Source organism: Procambarus clarkii, chromosome 69 (genome assembly GCF_040958095.1).
Source record: "Procambarus clarkii isolate CNS0578487 chromosome 69, FALCON_Pclarkii_2.0, whole genome shotgun sequence".
NCBI lineage: Eukaryota > Metazoa > Arthropoda > Malacostraca > Decapoda > Cambaridae > Procambarus > Procambarus clarkii.
The window spans coordinates 16,095,895-16,109,049 of record NC_091218.1 but is presented as its reverse complement, the minus strand read 5'-3'; the positions used below and the strand labels follow the sequence as shown (position 1 = coordinate 16,109,049).

Here is a 13,155-nt window from a genome sequence, read left to right as displayed (position 1 = left end):
ACGTCTTCTATGACGTCTGAAATGTAGACGTGATTGTCTGTAGAGTGCTTAATAAGATTATTGTGCTGTTATCAACGGTGATTCATCGATACTCGATCATGTTTTGCCCACTGGGAGAGGGAATGGGAGGGAGGGGGGGGTTATCTTGAGGTTATCTTGAGATGATTTCGGGGTTTTAGTGTCCCCGCGGCCCGGTCCTCGACCAGGCCTCCACCCCCAGGAAGCAGCCCGTGACAGCTGACTAACACCCACGTACCTATTTTACTGTTCCCTTTACTGATTTTTTGCTGGGGTGAGTAGGAGGGAGGGAGTGACGGAGGGGGGGGGATGAGTAGGAGGGAGTGAATTGAAGGAGGGAGAATAAGGAGGGAGAGACCCGGGCACCGCTGGTATCCTATCTATCTATAAAAGAGAATATCTGTTTTTCCAAGATTGGAAGTCAGATGCTGGGCCGTAGCCTCACGCAACTTTGCATGGTGACTGGTATTGTTGTTGTTTTAAGATTCGCTACTCAGAACAATAAGGTCCAGTAGCACGGGCTATGGTGAGCCCGTAACCCGGTGACTGGTAATTTTATAGTCTCACAGGGTGGTTGGGGTAGAGTCCTATGACACTCCTGAATTCAGAGGAATGTGCGCCTGCACCTCTTCTCCAGGCCGCTGTATGTGTGTCGTGCAACCTGGAGTCTGTAGAGTTGAGCATTGTTTCAATATTAGTGTATTCAGCATCTCGTCCTCCTGTTTAGATAAGACTTACGGTAATGATATGTTCCATCGTAAATATATAGACGTAATGGACGTCCAATATGGAAATAGAATTCGGTACTACTGAATTTGGACAAAATCAGAAAAGGTTTTGTATTTGTTGCAAATAGAACTTTACCTAACTATCCTAGGCCTAATGCACGCATCTGAGGCCCAATATAGTGCACAGGTGCTATACTAGACCTAGGAATATTTAAGTTTGGTTTTTAGCATTTTCTTCCGGGACTCTATAAGGAAAATGGTACAAAAAGTGACTTTTTGGGGGCTCCATAACTACGTATTGGTACGACCGACCACTGTCAGAGCAGGAGGACCGGTTGGAGGAGATCCCCGCCACCATAACGCCAAAACATTACATTTAACTTTTAAGTACCATAGCGGGTGAACTCCGGTAGTCAAGTTTCAAAACGGTATGAAAAACGTTAATTGAAATTGAAATAAGTTTATTGAGGTAAAATACACACAAAGGGATGAGGTAGTTAATTGAAAGTTTCCTCTTCTAAGCTTGCCGAGTAAGCCGGACGACTCAAACAGAAAACGGAACAATACGCCACTTTTGTGAGTCGATTTCATTTCAAATTACGTCCAAATTTGGCCTTAGCGGCGCGCATACCAGCCAAAAGTGACGTTATTTTTTAAGAGGACGGGTTGGGTAGTCTGCGATGACTGGCAAGAGGTTGTGATTGTCTTGAGATACAACAGACGACACCGTTAACATTCAGGGGGGGTGTAAGAAGTCTCCGGTTGGCACACGTGACTCGACCCCAAGTGCCACCCGCACCCCCCCCCCCGTCTTATTGCCTTAAATGGCACTAACCCTTCATGCTTCCTTGTTTAGGAGTTCTTGAGAACAAGTTTAGGAGGCTGCGGTGGCTTGGTGGTAGACATACAGGTACGTTATCAAGGGGTAAAATGCAGTTGAAGGAGAGGATAGAGTTTGGGTCAGTTCATTTATTATGCACCCCATACCCATCTTGTGGGCGGTGGTGGGAAGGGTTACAGAGGCACATAATGGGCTCGGGGACTGAACCCCACAATTCATTTAGTTAAGCAAGTTATAATCTTGATGAGCTAGTTGATGGATAGAGCAGGCTAGACTCTTGTTGGAGGGGGGGGGGGAGCTGGAGAGGACGCTCTTTAGAGCCATGGTAAGGATAGGTGTATGGGTACGCCATACCATTGGTATCAACTAGCAATACACTATAGCAAATGTTTGTTTCGGACCTTCCGCTGTTGAAGGTCAGGTTCCGTGAGGGGTTCCGTAAGGAGGGGGTGGGTTCCGTAAGGAGGGGGTGGGTTCCGTGGGGGGTTTCGTGAGGAGGGGGTGGGTTCCGTGGGGAGGGGGGGAAGGGGGTGTTCCGTGGGGTGGAGGGCGGGGGTGACGGGCGGCAGTGTACACCGGAGCAGTTTGGGAGAAAACTTGAGTTCAAGGTCGATGGTGGATCCTCTGGTGGAGTCTCCTCCCCCTCCCCCATCTCCTTCCCTCCCACTCATTCATCCATCCCGCCACTCTCCCTCCTCCTCCCTCCACCTCTCTCTCTTTCTCTCCCTCCTCCCTCCATCACTCTCCCTCCTCCTCCCTCCATCACTCTCCCTCCACCATGACGGCGACAGTGGTGAATATGTTTTTGTTTACCACAGACGTGGCCACACATTTACAATGCTAACCAGCATATATACATTTCATTCTGTCCCTCCATGGACAGGGTTAGAGATCTGTTACAAAATATAGTTCAGGGATTTATTAATCAACCACAGGAGGTGATTGTAGTGCTTTTTAAAAAGCTATTCTAACCTACACACACAAATACACAGATTTACTACATAAACAGTGTCGTACATAAACAGTGTTCGAGGTGTGTTTTTTACATCATCAATGTACGTTTACAAAGGTGAGGTTTACAAAGGTGAAGACCGATGTTGGAGGGAGCGGGGAGGAGAAACTAGCCAGCTCCTCCAGCAAGGTCATTCACTCGTCTGGTCCGGCCGGAGCTCCCTCCCTCCCTCCCTCCCTCCTCCATGTGGCCCAGTAGTGTCTTGACTTTCTCAAGACAGTACTGCCCGTCTTGTACACCGGTCCGGGCCATCTCACACAATACTCGCCAACAGATCACTGCAGCAGTTCAAGACATGAACGAATTTGTACAGTAATGGGACAACACACTCCCAAAACTCCATATAATACATATGTGGAGGAGGTGCTTGGAGCCCGTATGGCCTCTACAACCCTCCAGTCCTCAACACGACTGGTAGAACACTGGACCTCCAGCTTAACAGCACACGACTGGTAGAACACTGGGCCTCCAGCTTAACAGCACACGACTGGTAGAACACTGGACCTCCAGCTTAACAGCACACGACTGGTAGAACACTGGACCTCCAGCTTAACAGCACACGACTGGTAGAACACTGGACCTCCAGCTTAACAGCACACGACTGGTAGAACACTGGGCCTCCAGCTTAACAGCACACGACTGGTAGAACACTGGACCTCCAGCTTAACAGCACACGACTGGTAGAACACTGGACCTCCAGCTTAACAGCACACGACTGGTAGAACACTGGACCTCCAGCTTAACAGCACACGACTGGTAGAACACTGGACCTCCAGCTTAACAGCACACGACTGGTAGAACACTGGGCCTCCAGCTTAACAGCACACGACTGGTAGAACACTGGACCTCCAGCTTAACAGCACACGACTGGTAGAATATAATACCACGCGAATACAATGTATACATGAACCAAAGTATGCATATATACATGTCAACCTGTGCTTAAATACTTATCAAATCCTAAACCCTTTTAACCTTTTAACTCAGAGAGCGAGCAAGATCAGCTTAAATTAATACTCCCAAACAAGAACCAGGGAAGGGAATTATCAGTGGGAAAGCGCTAAACCATTAGGCACTGGGAAGGGGTCAGGATGAGGATTTGGGATGGGACGAGGGGGGAGGGGAGGAATGGTGCCCAATTACTTGGACAGTCGGGGATTGAACGCCGACCTGCATGAAGCGAGACTTAGCTTCCAAACATCCATACATCGTGTCAGCCAGTTTTCAAAATTTAACCCTTTTTAGTTTTTACTTCCATTACCTTTTTTGTACACCTGTTGCGGCCCCTTCACTTCTCCACCTTTTCTTCCCTCTTCTCCACCTTTTCTTCCCTCTTCTCCATCAACAAAGAGGAAAGGGGATAGATGAAGATAGTGAATGAAGTGGTGAATGAAGGGATAGTGGTGAAGATAGATGAAGTGAGTGTAAACATTTATGGTGATGTGTTGAGTGTGGCAGGGGTTAATAGTGGTGAAGGAGGAGGGCTGGTCCCAATATTGTATGTCGCCTGCCAAGTACACCATGAAGGAACTAGGGTGGCGGCTCCATGGTAACCTACATTCCGGTCCCAACATGCCCCCCGCAACGCCGCCTTCCGGCGCCTTAGAGAACAGGCCTCCGGAGCAGAGCCACATGTTTTCGATTCGGCTACTGGGAACTAGCAGTTCCTAGCAGCACGGGCTATGGTGAGCCCGGCGTACTTACCTGGCACAGGAGCGACATTTGAGGGAGAGGGAGAGAGAGACGGAGACGGAGGGGACCCATACCTCGGAATGACGGCAAAAATGCTGTTCTTGGACTACGGGAAAAACCCAAGAACTGCATCTCCACCCCCCCCCCCCCGTGGTTGTTTACTGGGGTTTACCAGGGTGGCATCACTCTCTCTCAGGTGTTGCCTGCCACCAGTCTGTCAGGGGTCAAGTTTGACGTCACTGGCTGGTGGTGGATTAACCGGTGTCAACGCAAAAACTTGACGCAGGACGTTCTTTATTCATGAACGTGAAGTTAGACTTGCGTCTCCCAGGATAACGCGACGGGGGTAGGACCATAGGCCGGTGTAAATGTGTGAGGTGATTGATTGATGAAGATTAAGTCACCCAAGAGGTGGCACGGGCATGAATAGCCCGTAAGTGGTGGCCCTTTTGAGCCATTACCAGTATCAAGAGCTGATACTGGAGATCTGTGGAGGCGCGACTGCACCCTGCGTGACGGGAGATGTCTCCCGGACCAAATGGTGACCAGATGGTGTGTTTGAGGTGATGATAGGCCTTCATATACCAGGCGTCTGCTCTATCAGTCCTCCAATATCTACCATAGAGTTATAACATCGACATTTATTCAGGAGGAGAAGAGAGATTGATTTGATTATTATTCACTCGGTTACTTATCCTGTGGCATATGGCTTAGGTTTTAGGTAAAATAGTTAATTAATTCTCCGCGGACCCCTACTTTGGCGGCAGCGGAGTTGGGGAGAGCCCTGGAAACACAAACCGAAACTGTCTCTATTTTCCGCTTGTTACAACTTGTAATAAAGTTGTTACATCTTGGCTTAACGTGTTTATGACGTATTAGAACGTTGTTACAACTTGCTATATTGGTTGTTATAACTAGTTAGGAGGTGTTAAAACTTGTTCAAACGTTGTACCAACGTCGTAGTTTCGTTGTGTGTTTGGCGGGAGGAGGACGGTAGAGTGAGAAGGGAGTGATTGATAATGGGGGACGGTGGGTGTACGCGTTTGGTATTGAGGAAGCAGACTGTTGTGTTTACTTGTGGTGAGGTTCCTCGGGTGTGACGTGGTGCCCAAACACTCGTCCAGGCACGCAACAACTGCACCATGTAATGTTTCCAGGAAACATTAAATCTTAATATGCTTGACCCTACGTCTGATATTCTCCTGTATAAGATGCCTAGTGTGTTCTGTCTTCCTTATTCGGGGAGCATTAAGAGAAGGGAACTTTATAAATATGTTCAATATTAGTTGGCTCGGGGCCGTATTTTTTCCTCAAAGGAGGAAAATCACACTAAACATGAAAGGGTAAGTCCCGTGTTTACCGTCTGTTCAGTTGTTTATCAATGCATAATACGGCTCTGGTTCAACACCAGGACTTGGTGTTGACTTGCACTAGGTCTGGCCTTGATGGGACTTGTGGACGTGACTACTTACCAAGGAACTATCAACCATGTTCCCCTTACCGCAGGGTGCATGCTGGGAACATTATATTGATGTGTAGCGACGCCATAGATTGGTGTAGGGTGATGCTGTGTAGTGTGTGTGTGCAAAGGGTGATATTGGAGTATTCCTTCAGGCTAGGGGAGGTGGGGAGCAGCAGCAGCAGCAGAAGCAGCGTGTGCCTGGCCGCCTGGGGCTCCACCTCGACTATCCCGGGAGGTGGCACAGACAAGAATGCTGACGAAGTGCCCCTTGATCCAGCCTCACCTGTGACATTTGACCCTGCTGAGCCAGTCACCCAAGCTCCTACTGCCACTTCTGACCCCGTCGTCTCGCAGGATAAGCAGCCACTGCCAGAGTCCTCGCAGGATAGTGCCAAGGAAGCCCTTACAGACACACCACAGGACACTGTAGCCTCACGCCAAGACCTGCACCTTCCTGGCCTCCATCGGAAGCGTAAAGAACATGCTGACGGGAAGGAAGGAGGCGAACACGACCCCAAAGTGATCAGGTAGACTGGCGCACCAGCTGGTGGCGACCGCCCATATCTGGTCTAGGCTACTCGGGCATGTTCTAGCATGAAGCGCTGCTGTTGTAGCCTCTCCTTCCCGTCCTCTTCCTCGCCTTAATCCACGACTATAGTCATTAGGCTGTTGAGCGCTGTAGCCATCCCGTCACCCCCAAACATCCTTCATAAAATGACCTCTCACACCCCCGCCTTGCATCAAGCATGCTTCCAAATTCCTAAATAAATACAGACTCGCGCGCACGTTCTGCTGTTGCATTTGCTAGTGCCTCTGGCGACGTTTTTGACGTAATGTGCTCCATATCTCTGCCATCATAGTGGTGCGCGTGTACCTGTAGGCCACGCCGCTAGCGCCGGCTCGCGCTCCGGTACTTCCATCTTAAATAATTAAAGCATTTATTGACCTTTACCAGTGTTAAAAGTATGCATTAATCTTTTTATCATTTTGGTGTATGTTAAATATATGTAAAATAAATGTATTTATTTGTATATTTTATAAATGGCTTGTATAAATTGTTATTTTTATAGTTTTAGATAATATGGAAGTATAGAAAATTGTGTTGTGGAGGAGAGTGGGTACACACACACACACACACACACACACACACACACACACACACACACACACACACACACACACACACACTCACTCACTCACTCACTCACTCACTCACTCACTTATTGGTACTATTATTCTGTTACTCCTCTGCTATCTCTTTAGGTCGAATCTGAGCATCCACTTAAGAAGAGAGAGAGAGAGAGAGAGAGAGAGAGAGAGAGAGAGAGAGAGAGAGAGAGAGAGAGAGAGAGAGACCCATGTGTGAACAAAGCTTGGGAGTAGTCAAACAGAGTAGTGTATATACCATGTGACGTGAGTGGCTATTGACGTCAGGAGTCCTCTCAGGTATCTGCCTTGAAGCTGATTGGTCGGGAGCTCCGGAGTTATTGTTAATATTTAGTTGTGAACCTGGTGGGGTAGCTGGCGGGGGTGTTGGTGGGGTAGCTGGCGGGGGTGTTGGTGGGGGTGTTGGTGGGGTAGCTGGCGGGGGTGTTGGTGGGGTAGCTGGCGGGGGTGTTGGTGGGGGTGTTGGTGGGGTAGCTGGCGGGGGTGTTGGTGGGGTAGCTGGCGGGGGTGTTGGTGGGGGTGTTGGTGGGGTAGCTGGCAAGTGTGATGGGTGGGGAGTGGTGGGGGTGTTGGTGGGGTAGCTGGCAAGTGTGATGGGTGGGGAGTGGTGGTGGTGTAGCTGGCAAGTGTGATGGGTGGGGAGTGGTGGTGGGGGTGTTGGTGGGGTAGCTGGCAAGTGATGGGTGGGGGTGTTGTGAAGGGAGGTGGTGAGGGTGTTGACCGAGTCGTGTTCCCGTGCTTGTCTTAGGACTGTCCAAAAATACCTGTAAGGACAGGAGAAGGGTGTCACTGAGCCAGAGCGTGGCACAGTCATACAAGCCATATATTGACGTAATGGACAGTTAGACAGTGACGTAATGGACAGTTAGACAGTGACGTAATAGACAGTGACGTAATGGACAGTTAGACAGTGACGTAATGGACAGTTAGACAGTGACGTAATGGACAGTTAGACAGTGACGTAATGGACAGTTAGACAGTGACGTAATGGACAGTTAAACAGTACAATTTGATACCTTCACTTTATAATCATCCGGGAAAACTAAAGCTATATAAAAACAATATAAAAATATAAATAAATAAAAAATATATATAAAAATATAAAAAATATTCTTAGGCCTAATATAGCACATATATGTACTATATTAGGCCTTGGATAGCGTGTATTAGGCCTAAGATGGTTAGGTTATATTAGCAACATAAATACGAAACCTTTTCCGATTGGTTCAAATTCCATAGTACCAAATTGTACTTTCTAATTGTCCATAACGTTAATATGTGTATGGTAGTCCACGTCGGTAATTTAACTGTTATCTAATCAGGAGGATGGGTTGTATATGTGGTGTGCTTCCTAGGTGTTGTGATATCCTTCTGTGTGCTTGCTAGGTGTTGTGATATCCTTCTGTGTGCTTGCTAGGTGTTGTGATATCCTTCTGTGTGCTTGCTAGGTGTTGTGATATCCTTCTGTGTGCTTGCTAGGTGTTGTGATATCCTTCTGTGTGCTTGCTAGGTGTTGTGATATCCTTCTGTGTGCTTCCTAGGTGTTGTGATATCCTTCTGTGTGCTTCCTAGGTCTTGTGATATCCTTCTGTGTGCTTCCTAGGTCTTGTGATATCCTTCTGTGTGCTTCCTAGGTCTTGTGATATCCTTCTGTGTGCTTCCTAGGTCTTGTGATATCCTTCTGTGTGCTTCCTAGGTCTTGTGATATCCTTCTGTGTGCTTCCTAGGTCTTGTGATATCCTTCTGTGTGCTTCCTAGGTCTTGTGATATCCTTCTGTGTGCTTCCTAGGTCTTGTGATATCCTTCTGTGTGCTTCCTAGGTCTTGTGATATCCTTCTGTGTGCTTCCTAGGTCTTGTGATATCCTTCGGTGTGCTTCCTAAGTGTTGTGATATTCTGTGCTTCCTAGGTGTTGTGATATTCTTCTGTGTGCTTCCTAGGTGTTGTAATATCCTCTTGTGCTTCCTAGGTGTTGATATCCTCCTGTGATTTCTAGGTTTTGTAATATCCTTCTGTGCTTCCTAGGTGTTATGTGCTTCCTAGATGCTGTGTTATCCTTCTGTGCTTCCTAGGTGCTGTGATATCCTTCTGTGCTGCCTAAATGTCGTGTTATCTTCTGGTGCTTCTCAGTGTTGTTATCCTGGTGTTGCTTGACCCTGGCGTCCGGTGCTACACCCCTTCACAGCCTTGCATGCCCCCCTCCCCCCCCCCCCTCCTCAGCACCCACCAGTGGCACTGTGTCAGGCCAGTGACGGGTCTCCTCAGTGCCTCTCTTATCTTACTCCCCAAGCTGCCTGTAGCCCTCTCAGCCCAAACACCAGGGAGCAGAATTCGTCAAGCTTGCACTTACGAAACATGTACATCTTTTCTTGATCCTAGCGGCTGAGTTTATTCAGCAGTTTTACGAGCTTGGAAACCATTCCGAGGTTCGGAGTTCGTAAACTCTTTAATAAATAACATAGTAAGCCGCTACGATTGAGGAAAAGATGTACGGGTTTCGTAATTTGACATATAAAATTACTGTTAATGCTCAACTCTTGCATGTTTGAAATCAAACAGGTCCGTAGTTTGTACTTCTTGAGCTGTGTTCACTTTCCCTTCGTGAATGTGTTAGTAATTATATTCATCTTCGTTTTTTCTCCCTTTTGCAGGTCCAACAAGGAGGTTGTTGGGGACCTTACCAGCATCAGATCAAAGGTGCCGACATACGCAAAGGTCAGTTGTCATCTTGGCTCTACAGTGAGCATCTTCCCATTACTATGGTGATTGTCTGAGAGTTGATGTTCTTTAATAAATGACTATCTCATAGAGTTAAGCAAATCATCTTATAAATGAATAATCATTTTATGAATTAAATATTTTGTATTTGTAAATACACCCCCCCCCCCCCCCCCCCCCACACACACACACACACACACACACACACACACACACACACACACACACACACACACACACACACACACACACACACACTTAAACATTAACTAAAAGTTTTTAAATATAAATATCGATTTCAATTACAATTTTGTTATTATTATGGCTACTGTTGTTAATAACACACCTGTTGTCATTACTGTTGTTAATAACACACCTGTTGTCATTACTGTTGTTAATAACACACCTGTTGTCATTATTGTTGTTAATAACACACCTGTTGTCATTATTGTTGTTAATAACACACCTGTTGTCATTATTGTTGTTATAACTAAGCCTACCACTCACTTTCACTACAACTGTTGTCATTACTGTTGTTAATAACACACCTGTTGTCATTACTGTTGTTAATAACACACCTGTTGTCATTATTGTTGTTAATAACACACCTGTAGTCATTATTGTTGTTAATAACACACCTGTTGTCATTATTGTTGTTAATAACACACCTGTTGTCATTATTGTTGTTAATAACACACCTGTTGTCATTATTGTTGTTATAACTAAGCCTACCACTCACTTTCACTACAACTGTTGTCATTAATGTTGTTAATAACACACCTGTTGTCATTATTGTTGTTAATAACACACCTGTTGTCATTATTGTTGTTATAACTAAGCCTACCACTCACTTTCACTACAACTGTTGTCATTATTGTTGTTAATAACACACCTGTTGTCATTACTGTTGTTAATAACACACCTGTTGTCATTACTGTTGTTAATAACACACCTGTTGTCATTATTGTTGTTAATAACACACCTGTTGTCATTACTGTTGTTAATAACACACCTGTTGTCATTATTGTTGTTAATAACACACCTGTTGTCATTATTGTTGTTATAACTAAGCCTACCACTCACTTTCACTACAACTGTTGTCATTACTTACACAACTCTAGTCACAACTCAAATTGAGGGCTAAATAGTTTTTCAAATTGTCTAAAAAATGCTTTTTCAATTTACACTTTTGTACACCTCTTTTGTCCAACCGGAATTGTAACGATTTGAACCAGGTGATAGCAGTAGTCCTCTCTGGGTCTGGTAGAGGGGATCTGTTTTTCAATTCATTCAAGTACGTTTAAGGAGTCAATAAAATACATCTCAAAAGGGATAGCGTAGCTTAGGCTATTTCTACCCTCCCTCGAGGGAACCTTGTGGCCGGGGCGTGGTGGAAGGTCTTCCCAGAAGGCTGCCACTAGCAGGGCCTTGAGGGAGGCTCTGCCCTGACCACCTCTGACGCCTAAATTACTTGACCTCTTTTCTGCGACATCCATCTCCCCCCCCCCCCCCCCCCCCACACACACACACACACACACGTGTGTGTACGTGACTTGAGTGGACGATGTTGAGCCGCACACAAGATCACCCGGACTCTCCGGATAGGTTACTTCTAGTGATATCGTAGTGACCACCACCAGTCTCTCTCTCTCCTCTTCCTCTATTACTCTCCTCTTCAATTCCCCTTCCGTGATCTCTCACCACCTTTTCCACTTCGTGGATGTGTGCGCGTGCACTTGACAGCGCCAGGCCTAGTCCTAACTAGGCCTGGAGATCACTCCACCTCCCTAGTCCCCCACTCACGCCACTTGGAGGGGGTCGTTGCCATGTTACTGCAACTCAGGCTATTGGCTGGTATTTTTAAGTGTTAATAGCACTGGCACCTTGGGTTGGTGATGAGTGCCACCACCGGTGTTGCCCTGGTGACAGTCACCCTGGTTGATACCTGGTTGATGGGGTTCTGGGAGTTCTTCTACTCCCCAAGCCCGGCCCGAGGCCAGGCTCGACTGGCCTGCTGCTAGTTGTGACACTGGTGGTGGTGGAACTGTGCCAGGGGTGGCTTAATACGGCACTGGTCTTGCACGTGGCACCCTACGGTCAGGTAGTGCCCAGGAACGCTTGTTGTTGTTGTTGTTGTTAAAGATTTAGCTACTCAGGACGAAGTGTCCATGTAGCACGGGCTATGGTGAGCCCGTAATGCCCCCAGGAACGCGCGTAGCCTGGGTTAAATGAGCATCATGCTGGGTTTCACTTCATATTGAGGGCACGTGGAAAGTATTTCGTGCCCGTTCTTGTACGAAGTGACCCAAACGCTCTTCCTCTTCGCCCTCCCCTCCCCCCCCCAGCACTGCACCACTAGCATAGAGGGGGAGTCACTAGCATTGTAACTTAAGCAGCAGCGACCAGCATTAATATCTTGATAAATATGTTCCTATAATCGTGTCGTCCGTATTAAATCATCTTCATAGTCGCTATCACCGCCAGTGAACCAAACAGTTTAGGCTGTGGAGAAGGTCTTGGGAGTGCGGGAAATGCTAGGTGTGTGTCTGGGTGTATTTAAACCCCCCCTGGCAATTCTGAGCTATTTCTTGTAAGACTACACATACTCAGAGGCTAGATGGCGCTGCTGGCATGGGCTGGCGGTCTGTCGCAGATTAGTGTATGGGTTGGACTGGTTGGCACGACGGTGGCCTCGCTTCATGCAGGTCGGCGTTCAATCCCCCGAAGGTTCCAACAGTGGTGCTATACCTTTGTTTTTCGCTGCAACAGTTGTTAGTAAACAGCCGCTTTATTGTCTCGTGCTCTCCCCAGAACTGTCAGTCTGTTTCTGTCTCCCTCCCTCTCACCCTTGTCAATTTCAATCTGCCCTCGGGTATACAGCGTGCCCAGGTGGCAGGGAAGGATGGCGCCACTTGCCCCCATTAAGTCTTAATACATCCGCGTACAACAGATCTGTTACTTGCCTGTTACAGCTCTTCTCCTCCTCCTCCTCCTCACTCTTCATTTGTATTTTATCATTTTCCCGTGTTTTTTTTTTAACATATATATCTTATGCATCCCTGGACATTGTGTGTGTGTGTGTGTGTGTGTGTGTGTGTGTGTGTGTGTGTGTGTGTGTGTGTGTGTGTGTGTGTGTGTGTGCTGGGACTAGGAGGAGGAGGTGCATCATGGGTAATACTGGGCCACGGTAACTGCTCTGCTCCCCTCCTGGGCTTTTAAGGGGTCGCACCGAGACAGAAGGAAGATTATTTGATAAATTGATAAAGATTAAGCCACCCAAGAGGCGGCACGGGCATGAAATAGCCCCGTAAGAGGCCGGGAAGATTATGATTAGCTAGACGTGATATAATGGGGGGCAGGCGGTAGTACCGTGATTATGTTGGTGGTTGGCGTGAGGGGAGGGAGGATGTGGTTGTAATGTTGCAGTGGTTGGCATTACGGCGCCCTAAAATGTTGCCCTCTATGACCTATGACCTGGGAGGCCACACTAATTAGCTCATTCCTCAGGAACCCCTTAC

At 47.2% G+C, this 13,155-nt stretch overlaps 1 protein-coding gene across 8 annotated transcripts in view; it reads left to right on the top strand.

The window, feature by feature from the left end:
- Positions 1–13,155, top strand: part of LOC123752869 (protein FAM13A) — a 421,243-nt gene that overhangs the window by 384,992 nt on the left and 23,096 nt on the right. For 6 of the 8 annotated variants that reach the window (XM_069311068.1, XM_069311072.1, XM_069311071.1 and 3 more), the window contains exons 10-11: positions 5,906–6,280; positions 9,571–9,634. In XM_069311068.1, the coding sequence (XP_069167169.1) occupies positions 5,906–6,280; positions 9,571–9,634 (439 nt within the window). The remainder of the gene's footprint in view (positions 1–5,905; positions 6,281–9,570; positions 9,635–13,155) is intronic. The other 2 variants (XM_069311074.1, XM_069311073.1) reach the window with 1 other exon arrangement.